Here is a 25,526-nt window from a genome sequence, read left to right on the forward strand (position 1 = left end):
GCTGATCAAACCACGCCGATCCAGGTGCAGACGCATAACCTCTACGGAACAAAGGCCACAGCATAGGATATCAGCTACACCAGCCCTTCGAGTGCCGCCATCGCGCTGATCAAACCACGCCGATCCAGGTGCAGACGCATAACCTCTACGGAACAAAGGTACGTGAAACCACCATACAAGTGCCACACAAAACCAAAAGTTTGTAAAATTTAAGCTAGATAGGATTTTTTTAATTGTGTTATTTATTTCGTTTTTAAATTATTTAAATTATTTCCTTATTTATTGCTATTTATTTATTTATAAATCGTGCCACGTGAAACCAAATCGTTTTGTGAAAGTGATTTCTTTTTTTCTACACGTATAACTCTACACTAATTGTGTTTGATAGTCGGATGAAACCTCGTGGTCTTTTCGAAAGCAAATAATATAATCACTCGACCGTGATGGGTCTTCTTTAATTCTATGATTTTTCACATATTCCCAATATTCGTTGAAAAAAAAATAATAATAATATACACATATAAAAAAAAAAAAAATTTGAGTACAGTGATCTTTAGCAATTATATTCATTTCAAATGGTATTTCAATAGCTATTACATTTTCTTGTTCCTCCATACATATTATCGGCTCATACTGTTACACGCTCTACTAGTTAACCTACTTTTACTAAATGAAAAAAGCGACTAAAACTGCTAGTACACCTGCAAATAGATCCACTAGAAACAAAACTATTAGTACCCCTGTAAATAATACCAGCACGAACCAAGCTGCTAGTATCCCTGCAATTAAAACAACTACAAACGCAACCAACAGAAAACCACATACAATGACAACTAAGTTGGATATAAATCTAGCACTAAAACTGGTAAAGCCTTTCGATGGTTCAAATACCCTATTAAATGCATACATTGAAAGTGTTGAACTTCTGTTAGACTATGCTGAAGGAGTACCAGAAGTGGATATCATTAAGTTTATGAAAACCACATTGATTGGAATTGCTCATGGAGTCATAGACACAGCATGTACTATAAAAGAAGCTTTCTCACTTCTTCGTACACGATTTAGCGTGCACTTAACGCCGCTAGCTGTAGAAAAAGAGTTGACCGCATTAAATCAAGGCTCAAAAACCATTTCTGAATTTGGCAAAGAGTTAGAAATAATGGCTGCCAAATTAGCTGCAGCCCATGTGTCTGTAGGAACTTTTGCTACTGAATTTGCCGCACACAGCATTGTGAACCCGATTGTAGTGCGTGCGTTTATACAAGGGTTAAACGAATCCAGTACAAGATTTTTCTTACAAGCTCGCAATCCGCTTACGCTAAGCAAAGCAATATCAGATGCTTTGGAATGTGAACCAATTACAGAGAAATCAACAGCCTTTTGGTATCAAACCCCTCATCAACCAAGACGTTATACGAAACGCTTCCAAAATTCGCGCTACCCAAGGCAATCATACAACCCATCATATAGAGGTAGAACATTTCAACGATATTCTGCTCATCAAGGTTATGAAAACCAACCACGAAATTTTGCAAATAATAATCAACGTGGATATGGGAGCAGGAATCATCATCAAATTCAACAGCGAACGCCAACCCCAACATCCACTGGGCGAAACAATCACAGCAACAGAGTGCATTTGGGAAATGCTGACCTTTATGAGAACTGTAACGATATGGTTCAAAACTCAACTGAAGAGCAAAATGAAATAGCTAATTTATTTCGTTAAATTACAATTCGATACGGGCGTTAAAGCAAAATTTAATATTTTCGGAGTTTACCGCGATCTTGTCATTGATACAGGAGCTACTTGTTGTGTATTAAACGCAAACTATGTCCCCAAGCAAACCATCATAGATAAAACCATTGTATTAAATATTTACGGAATCAACGGCCCTACCAAATCTTTAGGTTGTATTAAAACGAACATTTTTGCTGATTCTCACAACTTTCCTATCATGTTCCATGTCATAAATACACTTCCATCCCACATAGTAGGACTATTAGGAGTCAACTTTTTGAAAAAACATAAAGCGAATCTAAATTTTGAAAATATGAGTTTGACCTGTAATGTCAACCATAGGCCAACATGTTTAGTAATCCCAGCTAGGACGGAATTTGTTACTTACATTGATACTTCACAAACTGATTCTTGTGTAGTACTTAATGAAACAATCCAACCGAATGTATTCATAGCGAATACAATTGCCAATCCTCAAAATGGTAAATTACCAATACGCATTGCAAACTTCCAAAATAAATCTGTAACTATAGCCCAACTGCAACCAACGATTAAACCTGCCTCAGATTTTAACATCTTAGAAATAAAAACTCCTCAACACGATACCGGTCATGCAAACCAATTGTTAAAAGAACTGGATTTATCACATTTACACGAAGACGATAAAAGTGCAATTGCTAAGATTTGTCTCAAATATAATGACATCTTCTGTTTGCAGAATGATAAATTGAGCACCACTACAGTTTACGAAGCTTCTTTGAAAATAAGAAATAATACAATGCCTATATATGCAAAACCCTACAGGCTACCATATGCACAAAAAGAAGAGGTTGATGCTCAAATTCGTAAAATGTTAAAAAACAAAACCATTGAAGCAACACAGTCGGAATGGAACAGTCCAATATTATTGGTTCCCAAAAAGACTAGTACTGATCAAAAGAAATGGAGACTTGTAATTGATTATCGCAAAGTAAACACAGTATTGCAGGATGATAAGTTCCCTCTACCGAATATTGATGAAGTCATAGATACCTTGTCTGGATCGAAATATTTTTCGCATCTAGATTTGTCACAAGGGTACTATCAGTGCAAGTTAAGGAAACAAGATCGACCAATTACCGCCTTTACGACCCCAACTGGTCAATACCAGATGACAAGGTTACCAATGGGATTAAAAATAAGTCCATCTACATTCTCAAGAATGATGACAGTGGCTATGTCAGGTTTAAACGCAGAGCAATGCCTCATCTACTTAGATGACATCGTCGTATTTGGTAAAAACATGCAGGAACATAACAAAAATTTATTAGATGTATTTGAGAGATTGCGACAAGTGAACCTCAAATTAAACCCAGAAAAATGTCATTTTTTAAAAAAAGAGTTAATATACTTGGGACATTATATTTCGGCAGAAGGGATAAAACCAGATCCACAAAAATTAAGATGCATCAACGAATGGCAACCCCCAACATCTTCCGATGAAGTGAAACGTTTTGTAGCTTTTGCTAATTATTATAGAAAGCATATAAAAGACTTTGCCGCAATATGCATGCCTTTAAACCGCCTTACACGAAAAGGAATTCCTTTTGAATGGACAACCACTTGCCAGGCCGCATTTGATAAACTCAAAGAACACTTTGTTAACCCTCCAGTTTTAGATTTTCCCGATTTCAGTAAAAATAATACTTTTGTTTTACACACAGATGCCTCTAATAGTGCTATAGGTGCAGTTTTGAGTAACCAAAATGGAAAGCCAATTTCTTTTGCTAGTAGAGCCCTTAACAAAGCCGAACTAAATTATGCAACTATTGAAAAAGAGTTGCTAGCCATAGTGTGGTCCGTTAAGCATTACCGCCCATACCTTTATGGAAGGCATTTCAATATTTTTACAGATCATAGACCGTTAGTCTATCTCTTCACAATGAACAATCCTTCAAGCCGTTTAACCAAATTTCGACTTGCACTAGAAGAGTACAACTTTACTGTTTGTTATAAAAAAGGAACTGAAAACCTAATAGCAGACACTTTATCTAGATTACCACTATCTGATCTGAAAGCAATTAATGCACAGGAAGAAGTGTTAATTTCCACAAGATCCAAAACTGATAGCAACGATACTTGCCAAAACGATAATGATTCAGCAGTATCTAAAGTAAACTATATTGAGCTGCAGTTTTGCCCTAACGTAAAAGATCTTGTTATTCTAAAAGAAAAAATTATTTTGCCAAAATTCAATACTATTGTTTACTTACGAGGAATAATAGTTAGAATAAAAGCTTTTATTAAATCATTGAAGAATAAAACGTATTTGGTGATAAAGAAACGAGATGAAGCTACGAACAAATTTATGGAACAATTAAAAACCCTCAATGAGAAGGGAATGCCAGAGATAATTGTACTCAACGAAAATGTGAAAGTATTGGGAAATCATGAAAAAACAAAGAAACTGATTATAATGAATGATTATCACACTTTACCGACTGCAGGACACGCAGGTTTTCATCGGACTGTTAATACAATTAAACAAAGATATACATGGCCAGGAATTAATAAGGATGTAAAAGATATGATAGCCAAATGCAAACAATGCCAATTAAACAAACCAAATAAGCCACAAAAAATACCTCTTAAAATAACAGATACTGCAAAAACAAGCATGGAAAAGATATTTATTGATCTCGTAGGTCCATTAGTAAATTCACATGGTTTTGAATATATTTTAACAACACAATGCGACTTAACCAAGTTTGTAACAGCCACGCCAATAAAAAATAAAAGAACTGAAACAGTCGCAAAAGCTTTAGTAGAGAAAGTTATCCTTAAATACGGAGTGCCAGAAAGTATTTGTACAGACAGAGGCACAGAATTCATCTCAACGCTATTTACCGAGATATGTAAACTATTGAAAATAGAAAAACTCCAATCCACAGCCTATCATCACGAAACAGTAGGAGCCCTAGAAAACACGCATAAACAACTAGGAAATTTTCTAAGAATATATAGTGATAAGAAAGCGTTAGACTGGCACGAATGGGTAAACTTCTACGAGTTTGCCTATAATAACACCGTACACACTGCTACAGGTTATACTCCATTTTATCTTATGTATGGAAGGCAAGCGAACATACCATCTAACGTAATAAACGAAAAAGTCAATAGAGCACAATACGATCTAGACAATTACGCAACCGTGTTAGGGCTAAAATTGAAAATAGCGCATGAGGAAGTAAGAAAGCGTCTAATACAAAATAAGGTTAAAAGCAAAGAATATTATGACGAAAGAACAAAACAGAAAATATTTCAACCAGGCACTCAGGTAGTAATCCGAGGGGAAAATATAAAGAAATTGGAAACACCATACAGCGGCCCTTATTCAGTATTAGAAGATAAAGGTGAAAACGTAATCATAGAGGATAACGGAAAACCCGATGTAGTTCATAAGAATAGGATCAAGGAATGGCATGTATAAAAAAAAAAAAAAAAAAAAAAAAAAAAAAAGATTAGGCGTGTTGTAGCGTTAAGTTAGGTAGTCACTGTAAGTAGATTCGTTAAGTTAGAAAACTCTCACTAGTTAGGGAGTTCCCAAGCGGGGAACTCACATAGCCTATATAAGTGTGCACGTGGTGGGGAACGGCCTCTTGATTCCTGTTCTGACGTGGTGTCTCACGTGTGGAGATGCTGCGTAATAAAACGTAAAAACCTTCAAAACGCGTGTGTACGAATATAATATGGTAAAGACCGAAAGAGAGTGATATAACAATTAAACCAAAGTGATTTATACATTCGGTGGCAATAAATTTGCTTCCCACCTACATGTGCAACGCGCTTCCTTTTCGTTTTTGATGTGCAGCGATGGAAGATCTGGTAGAGGAGCTTGTTATTCCCATGGGATAGTCCTCTGGCCATCGAACCGTTATTCCCGGCGTTATGCAACCGTTTGCTATGCTGTGCTGTTTCCACGCGCAGCATAAACGGCGTCAGTGAAACCGTTTCATCGAGTGCAACGATCAACGATCATAAACGATGATTGTTATGAGCGTGACGGAGAAGACATACACTCTACGGACTCTACGTCTGCACGTTACTTCGTTACGTTTCGCTCTGCACGGCTGTGATGCTGCTGGATCTTTAGCTCACTCCAAGCCTGGTCTCAGTGAACGACGAGCAGACGACAGAAATAAAGAAACTTTATCCAACGGCAAACGACAAATTTAGAAGTTGCGCTGCGTTACCGAAACGGTCGCGCGTTGGAATTTGTAGCATAAATGTTTACGACACGCTGACACGAGGAGTGAATTTGTCGTTTGTTGTTGTGTCGTTGTTTCCTGTCCGACCGGGTGGATAAATTCATCAACCTCCGGCAAAAAGGTCTTTGAACTGTTTTCTGACCTTCTGACCGGTAGGATAGCTCGGTTTAACGCGTGGATATCAAGATTCTACTCGTGTGAGAGCCAGGATGACATTTCTGAAATGTCATCCTCGGAAACAATCCAAATCTTTCGGACTCATATTTCGGATCGTTCCAAATTCGCGGAAACCCCAAAAACGTTTACCTCACAATAAGGCAATTATTATTAGTGAAGTGCTTGTATGAACCAAAATAATTGTTTGTCCTCTTGCAAAATGGTTGGAAGTTCCCGTAAAAGGGTTCCAGTTTAACAAGTAAAGAAAACAAAAGACCCGACCAGTTATAAAGCAAGCGGACACTTGGAAAGGAACACACAACGTCGTAATCTCCCATTACGCTACTTCCCGTATCTAAAGTAATCCTAAAGCGGCTGCGGTGGAATTAAGTTCATCATTCAATTTTTATGATCTCCATCTTCAGCAAAAGACCGTACCAAAAACGATTAAGACACTACTGTTCACAACTTGCCACCACACACACTACTTCTCCAGAAGCGATCCGGCAAAAACTAAGTTGGAGCCGCTTTTAGCTTCTCGGTTCATTGGATGCAGCTGCAACAACTTACCAAGCAAACAAAACGGGAGCAGAAAACAGCATCTGCTTTTGATGTTCTAAAAAGATTTCATAAGAAAAGGCTTAGATTATCGGGTTGGGGAAAGCGAGACCCAACAGTTTACGCAACTCCTTCCTAGCTGGGTGCGGGGGAATGGGAGCGCAGAGTAGTAGCTGTGGGGAAAACTCCATTAATATACGCCTACATAAACATAGCAACGCATTTCTCCGGTTTTAGACCACGACCTCGCCCGCTCATCTCAACACCAGGGTCCGAGATTCGGTTCCCCAGGCATTTCTTAAAGCCTAGATTTTCACTTTTACCCTCCTCAATTTTTCGGTGAAGAGCCACCACCAAACTTCCGTCCCCCTAGTCTCCTTCAACCTTCCAAAAGCAGCGGGAATGAAGAGATTATTCGGTACACTTTTCGGAGGTTTTTTTTTTTTGGACGCGCTTCTTCCCGGCTTTGGTGCCATATTTTCTGGATTTTATTTTTGCCGTTTTTGAAGTTTCTCGCTGCCTCTTTTTCTCTCTTGATATTAGTGCAACTTCAACACGAGGTTTAGATAGTGTCCGCAACCCGAACCACGCTTTCGATGGCCTGCCAAACAGCAGCATCTGCTTCGGTTTTGTGACCCAGATTCGACGCGGTTTTTTGATACTAGCGCTTTAGGCCCGCCCGGCCCCGGAGGCCAGAAAGTGGAAACAGCATGATGCGTTTGGCCACCTTCCATACCTCATCGTCGTCGTGTACGCTTTTTTTTCTCACCCATCCATGAACTATCTGGTGCATGAACCGAGGGTTGGTGCTTCGGCGATTCCCATCGGAAGAAAAAGTGCAGTGCGTACCAGCGTGTGTGTACTGAGAGGAAATTGGGAGATCTTCACGCCGGGAATCTACACCTGACCACTGTTTGGTGACGGCCATAGGAAGAAGGAGGATGCTTTGGTTTGCTCTCGTCTTCCACAAAAAAAACACCTCTGAAACTGTGGCCGAGTGTGAAGTGCTTGGTTCGCTTGAAGGAATCAGTAATTACGTAAATAAATTTTGGTTTTTCATCGAACATCTCTCTCTCTCTCTATCTCTTTCGATGTCTTTCCCGGTTATCTGAAGTAGGTCCTACAAGACCTTGGAGCTGATTGGGATGAGGTTGAATTCGAACTTGCAAAGTTACAACTGGAACTTCAATCGATCGACGACGAAGACGATCGTGCCTTGCGTTGCGCTTCTACACTTGGGTAGTGGTAACATTATTCCACAGTCGAATAATGCTATCGCGCATAATTGAGGCAAACAGGCACGCTTTCATGCACCTCGAACACCGTTATCGGTGCCCAAAAGCTGACTTACCTCATTACCGTAGTTATCGATGATTATGATCCCCTGCATCCCATTCCCATTGTTGATTCTCCTCTGTTTCGCGTATGTCCAGGTGTTTTTTGGTGTGAGCTACAGTATTTGCACGAATAGAAACCCCGCGTGAATCAGTGATGATCCAAGCCCGCTCTGATTGAGTAGGGTGAAATCTGTTTTTTGGCACGTTTTTGAGGTATCGTTTGTTTTGTGTTTTGTGCAAAATTACCTACAATAAAACAACGGAAGGCAACGTATGCTGGTGCTTCCCAAAGACGGCTTTCCGGACATGGGAGAGCAAGAGATCATCCAGGTTGAGCGTCCATTGTTGTTGCGGCATACGTTTTGGCGGACCTGATAGACCCGCTCAAGATGGGGATTAAACTTTCGTTTTTCATCTGGTTTTACTTTCTATCAAATTGCTGGTATGTTAAAACCTCCAAAAACGATCTATAACGGTGTTTCTTTTTTTTTTTTGGGAATGAGATCGAGTTTTTACACCGGTTTTGAAACATCTCGTATGGCCGGTTCTCGGCTCGTTATGATAATATGTCAACATACTTTACTACCTCCGTTGCTAAAGTATAATATCAATATCAAATAACTTTCTTATGTTAGTGCTTACGTCTAGCTTTATTGGACTGCATGTTTGCATATTACTATGGGAAAGCCTATCCTTCGAAGGGATATAATTGGGCTTTCCCACCAAACGTCTCAAAGATCGCTGGGTAATCACAGGTAGCCATGATCATACCGTTCTTACCTGAGGCTAATTGTACACGTTTCTAAACTCGCCGTTTTCTCACGGAGTTTGAAGATTAGACCGGAGTTAGAGTCAACTGCATCAGCGTGCAGTGTTGTAACTCACTTTTGCCTGCAAACAGCCTTTAATTACCGAACCGGATAAGAATGCCGGAGGAAAAGCGCAAACATCGCCCATTGGCCGTGCAGGCTTGCCGGTGAGTGACAGAATTTCCCACGATGTATCGATAGACACACATCGGTGCGAGTTTGCATGCAAAGTGCAGGGATGTAATTACCTACCTGATTGACACATGGGCTTTGAACGGTGGCCTAAGTGTGTTAGCGTGTTCTATCCCACGTATCAAAGGATGTTGGGACTTAGCTCAAATCAAGCAACGCTTAGATTGATCATTCGACGTCATTGATGTTTAAGTGATCGATGTGTTATACCATTCGAAAGGCAGTGCTTGTTGCAGTGTTATCTGAGTAGTACCAAAGCATGTTTGTTTAATTATTTTAGCAATTTCAAAGTCTCATGGATCGTAAGTAAGAGAATGGTAAGACGGCTAATCGTTCTTATAGGCTGAGAGCCATACTTACAACTCAGTATTTTGGTGAATGAATTCAAAATCTTGAAGACTACGATGAAACAAATATCTGGTAAAAGTATCTGAATTTAAACTTGTATTGCAGGTACTCAACTGTCTTGATCTACTCCTGGGTATAGAAAAACAATGTAATCCTTCAATTGTTTAGCTGAACTTACGCTCAATATTCTCTAGTTCCTCGACGAAATGGTATAGTGCGTTTTATGTAATAAGAGCTTTCTAAGTGATGTAAAAACTTTTCCTAAGGTGTCCTTTAATCCCTACTACTAGGCTAAGCCTACAAACTATATTCCGCATTCGAATCCTTTGACTGCGACAAAATTCACAGCAAAGTTATAAATATGTTGTAGTCACGAAGTTTATCTGATGAATAAGTTTTTGCAGACCATTGTTCAGAATATTAACATTGAGACACTCTAATAAGACATTTTGATTTTTTAGGTAAAACAAGTCAACCAATTTTAAAGCTCTTTACTTCTCGCTCGCTCTTTACTCTCTTTAAACTCGCCATAAAATAAGGTTCTACTTCAGACAGAATCTTAATACTCAGATATTCAATTCTGACGAATGATCGGGAGGTTTTGGTTTTTTGTTTATCTTTCCTATCGTCTAGAATACGCAAACATTTTCATACATTTTTTTTATTTCTTCTGGGGCGGCCTGGCCTCATTGCAAGTTTCATCGAGTATTTGTTTGATAAGGAATCTGATTAAATAAATTCATAATTTTATGAATATGACTGTACCCTTTTCGTTCGGTATAAGGAGTCACAGCAGTTGGCGGGGTTGACTAACTCTCTTCCAAGTTGGATATCATAATCCCAAGTGTACTATCATCTGTCCTTATGTCAATCAGCAATCCGGAGCTGTCAACAGATCCTACACATTATGGTGCGAATCATGCCGCACATGATTTACACTATTACGTGTATTATGATTATAATTGCAGTATATGCCACCCCCGTTACATTGGTGACCGGCGGAAATTATTGATGGCGGCGCTAATTGTGCCGTTGACTGTCGATTGAAGACTAAATTGCTAAAATCATATGCTCAATAAAGCTTTATTGTTACCGTCAGCGGATAAGCGCCCTCTCCTGTCCGAACAGGTTAGGAAACATAGCTCGTTGGTGATGGTACACGCACAGCACAGCACTCCAACCACCAAGTGGCGATGTGATCATGCGTTCACGGCCCTAAAACCTTACGCATAAGGCAATCGTTAGATTGGAGTGCTTCCGTTGCATTGAGTGACCAGTGTGCGGTGTATGGATGGTGTCGTCATATCTGTTAGTGGCGTGTCCAAAATGTAACAGGTATGACGCCCTGTCCAGCTCTTTTGTTACGACAGTCACGTACGGGAGAAGGTTCTTTCCGTTCTGCGGGACTTGGTTTCTCTGGTACGTAACACAGCCGGCATGCTTAATGAGGTCAGAATAGTAATTTCTCCTTTGTCATAGACTGTTGGTCTCTATGAACTTACTTAATTTGAAACTAGTTTTACTTATGCCTCTTTTACCAGCAAACCATTCCGAGCGATTTGTGTGGCATTAAATGAACTTTTCATGTGTTTAAAGTTCCAAAAATCGTTTGCTGTTGCTAGTTCAATCCTTTGACCGTATCACACCAACCGATTGATCTCAGCAAAAGCGACAGATTACGTCTCCATTTCCGTAACTCATTTCGCAATTTACAATCATAAATCATTTCAACGCCTCAACCGACGGATCCTTTACGACCGGAAGTTTATTGCAAAAAAAAAAAAAACAAATAACGCTAAGAAAAGTAAGTGAATTTGGGCAAACCAACACATGGCCGGAGTTGGTGGAAAAAGAATGTGCCACAGTGCCGCGGACCTTCGAATGCACACGCAGCGCAGAGCATTTCGATTGTTTGATTGATTAATTGACTCGCTAAAATAGTGCAATTTTTCTGTAGCATAAAATTGAGCCGCCAACACGTTTCCATCCACTCCAACTTTACCGATCGCCTAAGCTATGAATTTCAGGGACACAACGCAAAAGCCGAAGCCGCCTCTCTTTAATCCAATAGATCTCGTGGCACGGTTCCCTCGCTACGATTCATCTTCTTGGCGCTTGGTTTTGCGGTTTGCTTGGTTGCTCCGAAGCCCGTCGCAGAGAAAGAGTTAATTGATTACAATCGGCTAGACGTTAAGGTGGGGCTTTTTTATGGGTGCATTGAGATTCAGAAATTGTATCGCGATATACCTTGGAGTTCTCTAGCTCTCTTTCGTATTTCAAATTGATCCACTGTTTGGGGATTGGAAATGGAAAAGCTTACCATGTTAACACTTCTTCGCTTATCGCCATATCCTCCAGTGCATGAAGATCGATCGATCGAGCATTTCGGGATGAACGCTTCCAGTCTGCTTACAAAACCGGAAAGAGCACACCGACAATCTCACCAATCAATCTATTAATGGCAATATGCCAACATCGGAACACTGGATGACTGAGGGTCAGTTTTTGAGGTTTGAAATTTGCAAAAAAAAAAAAACCTTTCGTTACCCAGTGCTAGGTGTTCCCTTTTTGTTCGGTTGAGTAGCGTAACACTTTTCCCTTCATGTTGCACTGTGTTTGTACTAAAAAGGAAACCAAATTATCATTGAGAGATGTTCATTTGCCGTCCTGATAACATCAAGTTTTGGAGGCCTCGCTGTATCTTTTTGAAAACAGAGAGGGAAATCTTATGTTTGATTACTGCTTACGCATCGCTAATATGTACTCGTAAGGAGATTTGTTTTAACACAGACAAAGACGATGAGCTCGAGCCCTAATGATGTCCGGTGGAGTCACATTTCCATTCTTACTTCGCAAGTGATGAGAACTGCTGTTTTGTTTTGGGCCATCATAAACATTCTCAGGGTCTTCTCCAGAGGCAAAGAACAGCACAGACAAGACAATAAAAACTCATACACAAATGTCATAACCAACAAAGGGGAAATCCTGTCCAAAAGACTGGGTTTCCTACGATAGGATGCCGTAGCTAAGTCAACACCAACCATCAAGAGCCTCCTTCTTCGCATGCTAATTGTGAGAAATTGAGGCTCAGGATCAACGATGCGTAGCGTACGCTTTGTTTTGGGAAAGCCCGTTCCCTTTCGGAATTACGACACGAACCCGCACTACGGGCATGTGTTGTCCAGGTGGGTTCGTTTGCTGTGAAAAAGATTTTTATGATCAGCGTCTTTTGCTTTTAGAGTAAAGAAGGCGTCCCGAAATAAGTTCGGAATTATGTAGACCTGGTATAAGCACCAATGAATGCTTTATTAGTCTAATGGTAATTTCTTTTAATGCGTTTATTTGAATTTTAAACTGTAAATTTCATAGTGCGGGGTGCCTGTGATGGGTTACAGGAGCAAAAAAACTTCAAATGGAAAACACATGTGAACCAGATATTGGCAAGCAATAAAAAGTTGGTTAGTAAAAGTGCCATTTGTATGTGTTAAAATAGACAAGCATAGCTTAAAGTTGGCCAACCTTTTTAGAAAATTTGCTCCCATGCAAAAGTTATTACTCTGAAGGACTTATGCAAGACATAAAAACTACAACTTCAACATGCACTAATGCGCAACAAATTGGGGTCAAACATGTCTGCCTGTCATATTCTAATGCTGCCTTAACACTTGCCTCCAACTACCTCCTTGAAACGGTTGTTAATATCCTTTCCCACTTACCTCATAGCCGGTGGCACTTCCGGGCGCTAAATGAGATTTCTTCCTTCGCTCCCTTCTAGTTGCGCAACGTCGGCAAGGTGGCAAGCAAGCCATTTCCCCGTTATGTAGGTCATTGCATTAATACTTTACACTCTCGTTACCTCGTTGACCTACTGTCGTGTCCACCCTGAAGTGAGAAGTGAAGTGTTCGCACACATCAGTTTTTAGTGTGACGAGAACGATTTGTCACTAAAAGGATTCATCGGCCTGTGCTACTGTAGGTGATAATACTGATGGACTTTTCATCAACTTTTCTCCTTCCCTTTCGGTTCGCAGGAATATGTTGCCAAATATCATGGCCAAAAGCTGGGCCTGCTCGATCCGCACGTCTTTGCCATGGCGGAGGCCGCCTATCGCAACATACGCGACAACAACACGAACCAATCGTGCGTCATATCCGGCGAGTCGGGTGCCGGCAAAACGGAAACAACCAAATTCATCCTGCAGTACCTGTGCTCGGTCACGTGCGACGTATCGACCTGGGTGCAGCAGCAGATCCTCGAAGCGAACACCATCCTGGAGGCGTTCGGTAATGCGAAAACCATCCGCAACGACAACAGTTCCCGGTTCGGGAAGTTTATGCAGGTGTGCTTCGATTCGAAGTGGTGCATCAAGGGTTGCATCATCCAGGACTATCTGCTCGAACAGTCCCGAATAACGTTCCAGAGTCCGGGCGAACGGAACTATCACGTACTGTACCAGCTAGTAGCCGAGGGCACCACGAATCAAGAGCTAGCAGCTGCACTCCATCTGCGTGATGCATCATTCTACCGGTATCTAAACTCGTCCGGCAGTACGGGTGATGCGGGCACTGATCAATCCTCACTAGAGATTGCGACCGAATCGAAGCGGTTCGAAGCATTACGGTTGGCGTTTAATGTACTGCAAATCTCGCAACCACTGATCGACGGCATATTCCGTGTGCTGAGTGCCATAATGTGGTTGGGAAATTTGAACTTTGCCGACGTAGATGGTGAACGGTGCGAGTTGGCACCGGAAGATGATGAGATTGTTAAGATTGTCGCGCAACTGTTGGGACTGCAGGAGGTGGACCTGGTGCAGGTTTTGCTGAAGCGACAGATCAATGTGCGCGGGAACATTACGGAGATCCCGCTGAAGTTGCAAGAGGCGGGCGAGAATAGACATGCGATGGCAAAGGCGCTGTACTCGCGAACCTTTGCCTGGTTAATTAGCCATATCAACACGTGCATTAATCCGGGACAGGATGCGTCCCGGTTTTTGGGCGTGTTGGACATATTTGGGTTTGAGAACTTCAACACGAACTCGTTCGAGCAGCTGTGCATAAACTACACGAACGAGAAGCTACACAAATTCTTCAACCACTACGTTTTTGCGCTGGAACAGGAGATTGTAAGTATATTTGTCATCTGTATTGTTTACGTAAAGAAAGTTCTCACAGTCACCCGTTTTGCGTTTATTTCCTTTCCAGTACCGTCAAGAGGAGATCAAGTTCTCCCACATCCAGTTCACCGATAATACACTTTGTCTGGAGCTGATTGAGAAGCCTCCGCGCTGCATTCTCAAGCTGCTAACGGAGCAGTGCCATATGCCAAAGGGATCAGATACGGCGTACCTTACCAACCTGCACAGCGAGTTCGAATCGCACGGTAGCTACGTCAAGGGTCAGGACCGTCGCCACTGGGAGTCGGAGTTTGGAATACGCCATTATGCGGGATGCGTCAGCTACACCGTGAAGGGGTTCGTCGACAAAAATCGTGACGTACAACAGGATGTCCTGTTCGATCATATGAGTCGCAGTGCAAATACGTTCGTGCAGGAGATTGCCTCCTTCCAGGATCTGCTCTCGATCCAACATGTCCAATCGGCCTCATCCGCTACCAGTACCGTATCGCGCGGTACATCCAAGGGTAAGCTAACCGTAAGCGATACCTTCCGACAGCAATTGCAAGCCCTTGTGGATGTGCTTCAAAGCACCAACCCGTGGTACGTCCGGTGTATCAAACCAAACTCGGACAAACTGCCAAACGACTACGACGATCAGCTCGTGCTGGATCAGCTACGTTATCTCGGCATGCTGGATATTATTCGTATACGGCGCGAAGGTTTCCCGGTGCATCTGACGTTCGATGATTTTGTGCAGAAGTACCAGTGTCTGACGAAACGGTTCCGCAACATGTCCAGTCAGGATCAGGCGCTGGCCGTAATACGTGAGCTGAACGTACCCACCACCGAGTGGCAGATGGGACGCACGAAGGTGTTTCTGCGCAGTGTGGTGCACGAACCGCTCGAGGACGCCCGCAAACAGGTGATCAACTCAAAAGCACTGATCATACAGCGCAACTGGAAGCGATTCAGCCAGCAGCGTCACTATAGACGGATTCGTTCGGCCGCGCTTAAGATACAGCATGCGTACAAGGGTTGGAAGTTGAGGATCGAGTTCCTGAAGAAGCGGCGCGCTGCCATCGTTATCCAGAGCCATCTGCGCGGTGTATTTGCGCGTGAAGTTGCGACGGCACTGCGAGAAATGCGGCGTGTCGATGAGGAGATGCGCAAACGCGAACGACTGGAAGCGGAGCGTCGGGAACGGGAAGCAGCCCAGGCGGAAGCCGACCGGAAGGCGCTGGAGGAAAGCGAAAGGTCTGTTCTTGGGCTTGGTTCGGGGTGGTCCCGTTTCGTGATCTTACAGTAGTAGTTGTAGTAGGAATAGTGGCGTGGAGTGGGTTGTGGGTTTTCATAATCTTGGACAAAAGCTGTATTGATTGGACGGGATGTTTTCTTCTCGGTTGTTTTGTAGTTAATACTGTATCCAGCATGAACCTTAATTTAGACTTTTAGACTGTTGGTATTACTTGTCTCTGTCTCTTTATCTCTTTACATCTATTCTATCTTTACAAATGTCCCAATTTGTCCCATTTTTTGATACCATTTCTAGCTTTGCAAACCTTACCTTGGTGATACTTTTAATTTCCCTCTCGATTGTCACTACCGCTGTGATGGGTTAGTATCTCTAGCCTCCCCGATCAACTCAATAAAAATCGCAACCAGCCTTGCCTGCCTTACTTGCTTTCCAATACTTCCCTATCTCCCATACAATCGTTCCATCGATCACAACTCACTAATCCTGTAACGAAAACGAGCTCAAACAAACCGACCAACAAATCCCTGTTTTGATTTTCGTACATTCGTATAAGCATGCTAATATGTAGTACCGGACATGTTGGGCACGGAAACGGGTGAGTGGGCCTTCAGCGGCCCTTAACATGTAGTGTCTGTAATGTTCCGCTGTGTTCGTGTTCGTACGCTTTCCTGCTCTCTGTTCGTATACGTCCGCTCCGCCCGAACTGCTTGTTGCTAGTGTAGAAAAATCCTAAGAGACTAGCATGTAGCGCACGCGTTCACACACACCTAGATGTAGTTGCTGTGTATGTTCTCCTCGTGTCAGAGGGTGCACACCGTGCCACTAGCAATCTTGCCTCCTTCTAAACACTAATGCGCTAACCACTCTTTCCCTGCAGGGTTGCGAAAGAAGAATTTCTCGCTTTGTCGCAAATGGCTGAGCAGATCAACTCGAAACTGCACTCACAACAGCATGTCGCAAACAATAACAGTCGCCACGCGCAATCTGCACTGCAACAGAATGGAGCTGCCGCCGGTGCTGATGGCGGCAAGGGTTCCGGCTCGCTTGCAGCCGGTGGTATGAAGGGGGCCGGATCTGCTAGCCTGCAGAGCAACGATTCGGTTGATCTGGACAATTTGTTTGCTTTCCTCAGCGAGGTACAGCCGAACGCAAACTCGAACGCGATCATCGACGAGATCGGCGAAAAGATGGACAACCTGGTGGAGGATCTGGACGTGGAGCTGGAATCGGTCATACAACAGGAGATTGAAGGGTTGACGAGCGAGCGCAACAATAATGTATCGGCTGCATCCACACACAAGGGTGGTCCATCACTCGTCAATGGGACTGGTGCGATTAGCAACAACAACAATAATAATAACAATAACAATAATATTAACAATAATAAGCCGACTACACCGAAACCGTTGGGCGGGTAAGAAAAATGGCCTTTGGAAAGAGAGTTTCTCGGTGGAATTACTAATGACCCATGATTCTTATTTTCCCATAGGATCCCATCGCTGCCGGAACCGACGATGCCACCACCGCCGCCACCAATCGAAAACAACAACCACACACTTCCAGCTGCCCAGTCACATCATCCGGCAACTCTGCATCACATACGACGTCATGAGGAGCCGATCTATGAGGCCGTCATACATTTGAAGGAACTTCCGCCGCCACCTCTGGATGCACACGAAAAGGTACCTCCGATACCGCAACATCAGCCACAGGGGCCAGCAGGTGCTCCACCGCAACAACACCCAACAGTAGCGCCTCCACCACCGGTACATGCCCATCAGCAGCCGGTACCACCGCCACACGCTCACCAGCCTTCAATGCATCATGGTCCGCCGCAATCAGGCGCGGCACCACATCAGTCCCAACCGGAAGCTCCCCCACAGCCACCACCCCACGCACATGCTGCACCTAGTCACGCTTACGTTCATCTGGAGAATGGTGGTTCCGCTGGTCACAAACTACGACCCAAGAGTCCGGCTGTCATACGTTCGGCCAGCCCGATCCAACGTGCCGGTTCCAACGGTCCAATGAGCCCATCGTCTCCCAAGCACAGCCGGCCAAGTTCGAGGGCTTCTTCTACCGGTGGTGGACATCCGTTCGCCGAGCGTGAACAACGGCGCAAGTATCGCGTCGAAAAGAAGCTACAGGAAATGCAACAGATGGACATTACCGAGCGCGAGAAGGAATTGCTCCGGGACGATGTGTACTACGATATTCTCGAGTTTGCCGAAAGCTACTACAACACGCACGAACGATCACCGGAAGGTACGATCATGGCGACACTCACACGCAAAGGTCGCAAATCGGTCGACATGGTACCGAAGTACGAGATGATAACGTACTACCGTGGTACCACCATCCCATCGTCCCACATACACATGTACGATCCGGAAAATGTGACGATTGCGTGTAACATTTTCCGCGACCTGTGCAAATACATCCGGGGCGAGCTGAACAGCGAGCGGGAACTGCAGGTCATCCAGTTCATCATTGGGCAGGGCATTGAGCGGGAAGAGCTGCGGGATGAAATTTTCGTCCAGTGTATGCGCCAAGCCACTAATAACCCCAGTGTGGATTGGACCGATCGTGTCTGGTTGCTGCTGTGTCTGACGATCGTCGCCTTCCAGCCAAGCAAGCTGCTCTTCCGGTACTTTGTGAGCTTCCTCAAGAAGAACCTCGAATCGCTCGAGGGCAAACTGCGCCAGTACGTGCAGTGGTGTTTGGATAATTGCAAAAACACCAAAGTCCGCTGCCGTCAGTATCCACCGTCGAGTGTAGAAGTAGCCGTAAGTGGAGAAGAATGCTTTGGTCGAAACCCTTTTAGCTCTAACCATTCTCTTCCTCAACTCCTGCAGGCAATGAGACGGCTCGGTACGATTGTGTGCCGATTCTTCTTCCTCGACGGACGCACCAAAGCGATCGATGTACATCCGACCGATACGGCTAGTGATGCCGTGGCGAAGCTGGCGGAAAAGCTGGGATTGTGCAATATTGAGGGCTGGGCGATCTATCAGTCACGTCCAGATGGGGAAGAGCATGTGAAGTCGCATGACTATCTGTACGACATTATCGCAGCCTGGGAAGCGTAAGTAGTGATTTACTTTATTGATTCCATTTTGTGATTTTCGCGTGCCGTGTGTTTGGTGTGTGTGACTTGGGACGGATTGGCATTACGTTGGGACAGATTAGCGAACGCAAACAGTTACACATTAACACATGCTCAGACTCTCTCAGACTAAAACTGTGGACGACTGACTGATTGATTGATTGATTGATTTCCGGTACACTACTAACAACGAGCGATAACGTCTACAAACTAAAGATACAGGAGCGGAGTTGGTGTAATGGCTTACCAAAGAGTGATTGTGATGTGATGGTATTGTTTTACTACGATCTTGCGTATTCCAGTAGCCCCTGACATGTTTGATGAATTTCTATCATTCCTACAGTAAGCAGCAGGTCGTCGATCGAAGAAAAAACCGTATGGAATCAATTGTGCCTATAGTCCAAAATAACATATCTGTGTTTAGCTTTGAGGCAGTCCACTCGGGTTCAGATAGTAACATTTTTGTATAATACTTATCGAATGCGCTTGGAATGCTTGAATATGCTTTGGACTCCTGGAGTCTGGCAAAATCTAAGAACTTGTTAAAGTTAATGGAGATAAATTTAAGGCATTTCACAGTTGGAGAGATACGCTAGTAGATACTCCTTCATTCTATACTACTAGAAACTACTTCACTCTATACTACTGATCTGTACATGTAATATCAAGATGTTTGGAATCCCAACTTGAGATGGATTTGAATTGAATTGTACAAAAACATGAATTCTATGCTTTCAATTAACCTTCTATGTAAATATCCATCAAGTAGAGCTGTTCTCGAAGGAAGGAATCATCATCTCCCATACTTAAACCCATTTACCTCCCTGTGTGTTTCGTGTGTGCCGTGCAGTTTGCAGTGTTGGTAACACTGGAAATGGAGCATTTTCTGTAAATAGCTAAAAACTTAGCCAAAATCCCTACTTTTACACGTACCACGATACAAATAATGTACCATGAACTGCTTCTTCTTCTTCTTCACTCTTTCTGGCAACACATTTGATGCGGCAACAACTACGTTTGTCCCCCTGCCTCCAAAACGCACGTGCCCCCTTGAATGTAATACATACATACACACAATACCAATCCTTCACCTTTCGAATGCCAGTGGACGAGACCGGGACTGTCGTCTGACAAATATAGTGAAAAAAGTGAACCGGCGGGCGTACCGGATCGTACTGTATCTGAAACTGCCCGAGGAACTGATGAGCACAAAACTGCCCAAGTACTACACCACCTGACGAAATAAAATAAAACAAAACCACCACGTGACGCTGGGAAATTGACCGAACGAAATTCAATCGTACGACATGAACGTCACGACCACGTGACAACAGAGGCTGTCTTGCTGTAGGGAACATCTGCTCAGTGCGGCTGAGAACATTTGTTACTGACGATTGGTTTCTTCTTTCCGCTTTTGTTTCTTGTGTAGCAAGCAGACGAAGATTCACGCGTCCAACTCGACGTTGCGCAAAAACACAACCACGCTTGGTTCGGGCGAGAATCGGTTTGTGTTTAAGAAGCGGTTGTTTAAAAGCACCCGTGAGCTGTCGCAGGATCCAGTCGAGGTGAACATGCTGTACGCACAGGCTGTGTACAGTGTGGTGAAGGTTAGTAGGCCCATCAAGATGTACCCCAATATTCATTCTAGCGATGAGTAAATGCTCATTTTCCCGCAACTTCTGAGGCATTCCGGAGTTTATTCAGGACTAACCTCTGGAGTCCAGGGTCCTCGGTGTCCGGGGGTCCTGATTAATCTGGAGCGATTACTACTCAGTAAACTTCGCATTACTTCGGATCAATTACTCCGAAGTAAACTAAGGATTAATCCGTAGTTTAGACCGGATTTTTTTCCAGAGTATACTCCGGATTTTATACGTTGGAGTCGGAGTGGATTCATTAATCCAATCTGGAGTTCACTCATAATGGATTATTCACTACTAATCCGTCCCTTCTTTTATTGCAGTGCGATGATTTCCCCGTTTCGGAGAAGGTTGCACTTCAGCTCGCCGGCTTACAGGCCCAGGTTGCGCTTGGCGACCCATCTAACCAACCGAAACCGGAGTACTATTCGGACGTACCGAGCTATCTGCCGGAGCGCATCTCGAAAACCCGCGAGGAACAGTTCTGGGTGCCGATACTGGCCCAAGCTCATCGACAGTACGGTTCAGGACGCACGGAGCTAACGGCGAAGGTGCTGTACCTGTCGTGTGTCATGCAGTACCCACTGTACGGCACCACGATGTTCGCCGTGTCCTACCGTGGCTATTGGAGCTATGGCAACAGTCTCATACTCGGCGTGAACTGTGAGGGTATCATACTGATCAAACCGGACGACAAGTTCGTTCTGTACGAGTTCCGGTACGCCGAGGTAGAATCGATCATGCTCGATCCGAGCGACAGCTTCATCACGATCAGTCTAAACCGCCACACGAGCACCAATACCGACCAGCAGCGGTGCTTTGTGTTTGAAACGGCACAGAAGAACGAAATCGGTTCACTGATCGTGTCGTACTATCCGGCTCTATCGAACTGGATCACGGAGAACGAGGTGCCGCCGAAGAAGAGCAAGGGTATTACCAACGAGGATCGTGTGCGGCTGCACCACAATCTGGTCGTCTGCCGGAGACATCTGGTCGATGCGGAAATACTGCGCAAGCCGCAGGACCCAAGCGGAGGCTTCCTGCGGAACACGTTGCGTCGGCTGTCGAAACATCGGCTGGAGAAGTTGCGGGCCGAGCATGGTAGCCCAATGCACGATCATGGTGAAACGTACAAAGGTTTCCCGCACGCTTACTGGGCATTCAGCCGACAGGCATTGCCCCAAAGCCTTAGCAAGCTGCCCGATCAAGAGGAGCAAGCTATGCTGCAGGTGTTTAATTCGATTCTCACATACGCTGGTCTTGGACAAAATGGTAAGAGACGTTTGATCTGATCACTTCAATCGCATCAACAGTATGCTAACAATTTCCCCCTTCTATCATCCCTTCTTTCCCTTCCACCGTGTGGCGCGTTGTTTCATCACAGGAGAAACAGTTCAGCGCGCAGAGGACGAACACATTACGCTCATACAATCGATTATGGATCGCTGTATGCGCAAGGAGTCACTGCTGAACGAACTGTATCTGCAGCTGATCAAGCAAACGACCGACCATCCCGATCCTAACTCACGCGTTAACCTGCGCCACTGGGCCCTCCTATCCCTTGCCTGTAGCGTCATACTACCACCGCAGAAGGTAGTGCGCAAGTATCTGCTAGGACATCTGAAACGTTGCGCTAGCGATTTCATCACCGAGGAGGGCAAGTATGCACGCTTTGCGGAGAAATGTTTCTTCAAAACGCAGGGTACCCGGCGCCGCCAGTGGCCACCGTCGCGGGAGGAGATCATCTGCACGATCAATCGGCGTCCGATCTATGCGCGGTTCCACTTCATGGACGGACAGTACCATTCGGTCGAGTTCCACCCAAGCTCGACTTCTCGAGAGGTGATGGAAATCGTGAAGAAAAAGATCGGTCTACAGGAGAATGCACTGGGTAAGTGGGAATCGTCGACGAACCGGGTGTGTGTGTGTTGAAAGTGTGATGTTGGGTGATCGCTTACAAGGAACAAAATTTTTTATAGAAGATCAAGATGCAATCGAATCTAAGTTTCCAGGACTTGAAGGGCCGCGTGTACCTGATTTGGTGTGCTGAAGCTTCTCATTATGTATTATTTGCTTTTACTAATTAAATTTACCACCAGAACACTGGCTGAGCGTAAGACTGATAGTGCTGAAGCCTTGATCTTTGTCGTATTTTCTCTCTTCTTGGCCTTACATGGCATGTTTTGGTGATTTTGGTCATCTATCTAATGACTTGCTAGAGTTAGTAATACCACGTAGTTGAATATGTAGTCCTCACTCCGGGGAGAGGTCTGGATGGTATTTGAACACCGCCCGCCCCCAGAGTTCGTCGCAATCTAAGAGGTTATATTTTCCAAAGATAGCATCCCAGATTAGTACTTAATTTTCCAACACCCTGGAACTTCCAGAGACAGCAACATATTTTTAAAGCTTTAAAGTCCAATGGAGTGTAGTGAATCATCTTATTCAGCTATGATGTTCAATCAAGAATAGAATATCTTGAAGGACCATAAAACAGCATAATATATACTTGCCTATAACGTCGGATTTTACAACATACGAGACCAAAGCTAGCCCACAATTTGCAAGATTAGAATTCGGATCTAGAGTTGTTAATATACATCTGTAGATAGTTCGAACCTTTTTTACCGACGAAAACCCTAGGAAGTTAGCTACTTTTTAGAAAGATATTTATAGATTAAGGCTGATGTCACTGCTCAGTTGAACTCGATTTAATCGTAGGATCGTGGGATAAGAAAAATTGTTTGATTTGGTCGTACAACTCAAAAAGTCATCCTACCTTATTCAACCTCGTATACGACTAAGCAGTGTGACACTTGCGTGTAACATTGCATATTTTGTAACAAGCCACAAAAACTCACAAATCTAACATCTCATTCTTTAAGTAATATGTTGTGTGATCGCTTATGCTCTACTAATCGCTCATTGTGTCGCTGGTTTTTGGGGGGTTGGTGCATTGCGGTACAGGCTATGCTATCTACGAAGTGCTGGGAGCATCGGAAAGAAGCTTACTGCCGGACGAAAAGGTTGCTGACGTGATGTCCAAGTGGGAAAAGTATCGTACCGCAGCCGCCCAGGCAGTGCAGCAAAATCAGAGCTCGAACTTACCGCCCGCCTGCCGTCGACAGCATCATCTGTTTCTGTTCAAGAAGCATCTGTTCTGCGATCAGTACATGAACCTGGACGATCCCGTCGAAAAGGAATTGCTCTATCACCAGGTGCTACACGGTTTGCGTACCGAACGTTTTCCCATCACCGAAATGGAGGCTGTAAGTGTACTCTTGTGTAGTGTGCTCGCGATGAGCTAATAACTAAGAGCACTTGGACTAATTTTAACCTCACTTCTTCGCTTTGACAGATTATGTTAACTGCTCTACAAGGACAACTTGAGCTGGGCGACAGTTCCGACATCGTGCAGGACTATCGGCCGATTGCAGCCCACTGTTTACCGCCCCGCTTCGTACCGAACATACCGCGCGACAGTGTGGCCATGCATCACCAGAGTCTGCGTGGCACAACGCCGGCTGAGGCGAAGAAATCCTTCCTGAATCTCATCCAAAGCTGGCCCCTCCATAAAGCCACTATCTTCGACGTGATGCAATCGTTCACCTCCAACTGGCCACGGATGCTTTGGCTAGCGGTGGACCAGAAGGGACTGCATCTGCTCGAACATCGGTCACGCAACACGCTCTGCACGTACGACTATCAGTCGATACTTTCGTTCTCACCCAACATGAACTGTCTGATGATCATTACCGGTTCGGATAAGAAGCAGTCGAAGGTTATCCTTACCACGGCTCAGGTTTGTAATACAGCACTCCTCCAGTCTATGTGCAAATGGTTTCATCTAACATTATCTGTCTCCTATTTTTTTCCCGTAGGCTTTCCAAATTGCAAACCTTATTCGGGAGTACATGGAGGTGCTCCAGCGGCAGCAATCGCACACGGACGATACACAGAAGGAAAATCAATCGTCCGGCGCTAATCAACCGCCACCACCCGCTGCTCCCCAAGTGCCACCGCACAACCAACCTCTTCCACCGCCACATCAACATCTTCCGGTGCAGCAGCAACAGCAGGGTGTTCCGGTTGCTGGTGGAACCGGCACGGATCTAAGAAAGGGTGGCCAACGACCACCCTCAATGTTGTTGCGTCAGTCCAGTGCTGCACTAGTGGCACCACAGCCTAGCTAGATTGCCACCGGACACAATTATCCGTAGGCACTAAAGCAAACATAGACTTATTGTTGGCCCGCAGGAACAGAGAATCAAAGTTGGAAAAGGAAAACGTAATCAAAAATGTTTGTGAAGGCTACTACTACCACTACTGCTACTACTACTACTGGTGAATGATCTCAACGTCGACTGCGAAGCTCTAGTCCACACCCGGTTCGTGTGCAAAAGGCAAGATCCAAAAGATGAATTTTTTATTCCTTTCCCGTACCTCTTATAACGAGATCCACGAGATCAGACGAAACAACAAGACGTTTGCGCTTCTACATAATGCCCTAGGCTACCAAGGGAATAGAATGATGGCGATAAACCAAAAAAAAAAAACAATATATTTAAAGGAAAACACACAGAACACAGAAAAATCGTTGCTTATTGTTAATGAGATAGCACAACCCCCGCCCAAAAGAGAGAGGGTTGTGATAAGAAGATTAGAAAATTTAGTGCATTGCCTAGTTGCGCCGTTGTTTAGTTTAGGTGCTCGTACAGTATAGAATCCCTGAACCGAGTCTACTAGGGAGCGTTTATAAGCTACAGTTCAATTCTTTTCTTTAAAATCATCTTTAGGAAAACAAGCTTTGAGGGTTGCAATTGTCTATCGAATTACTTTCACTGCCCGTTTTAAACCAAACAGAAGCCCTCTCTCTCTCACACACACGCACACACACACACACAAACTGAAGCAACCAGCACAGTGCATAGTATTTTGCTTTCTTGAGTATATGAGTAGATTTGTAATATGTTTTGTGATTTAGGCTTATCTTAGTGTAACGTATAAGTGTATAGAC

At 44.1% G+C, this 25,526-nt stretch overlaps 2 protein-coding genes across 2 annotated transcripts in view; one reads left to right on the forward strand and one right to left on the reverse strand.

Moving 5' to 3' along the window:
• LOC126556579 (unconventional myosin heavy chain 6) overlaps positions 1–24,758 on the forward strand; it is a 46,526-nt gene extending 21,768 nt beyond the window's left edge. Inside the window, exons 4-14 of the mRNA XM_050211905.1 lie at positions 13,420–14,514; positions 14,594–15,762; positions 16,641–17,177; positions 17,253–18,549; positions 18,619–18,848; positions 20,299–20,476; positions 20,833–21,781; positions 21,894–22,400; positions 23,477–23,778; positions 23,868–24,311; positions 24,391–24,758. Coding sequence (XP_050067862.1) covers positions 13,420–14,514; positions 14,594–15,762; positions 16,641–17,177; positions 17,253–18,549; positions 18,619–18,848; positions 20,299–20,476; positions 20,833–21,781; positions 21,894–22,400; positions 23,477–23,778; positions 23,868–24,311; positions 24,391–24,702 — 7,020 coding nt within the window. The 3' untranslated portion in view covers positions 24,703–24,758. The remainder of the gene's footprint in view (positions 1–13,419; positions 14,515–14,593; positions 15,763–16,640; positions 17,178–17,252; positions 18,550–18,618; positions 18,849–20,298; positions 20,477–20,832; positions 21,782–21,893; positions 22,401–23,476; positions 23,779–23,867; positions 24,312–24,390) is intronic.
• Positions 1–25,526, reverse strand: part of LOC126558017 (tryptophan--tRNA ligase, cytoplasmic) — a 274,008-nt gene that overhangs the window by 173,261 nt on the left and 75,221 nt on the right. The window lies entirely within an intron of this gene.

The sequence above is a fragment of the Anopheles maculipalpis genome, chromosome 2RL, assembly GCF_943734695.1.
Source record: "Anopheles maculipalpis chromosome 2RL, idAnoMacuDA_375_x, whole genome shotgun sequence".
In the NCBI taxonomy this organism is placed as follows: Eukaryota; Metazoa; Arthropoda; class Insecta; order Diptera; family Culicidae; genus Anopheles; species Anopheles maculipalpis.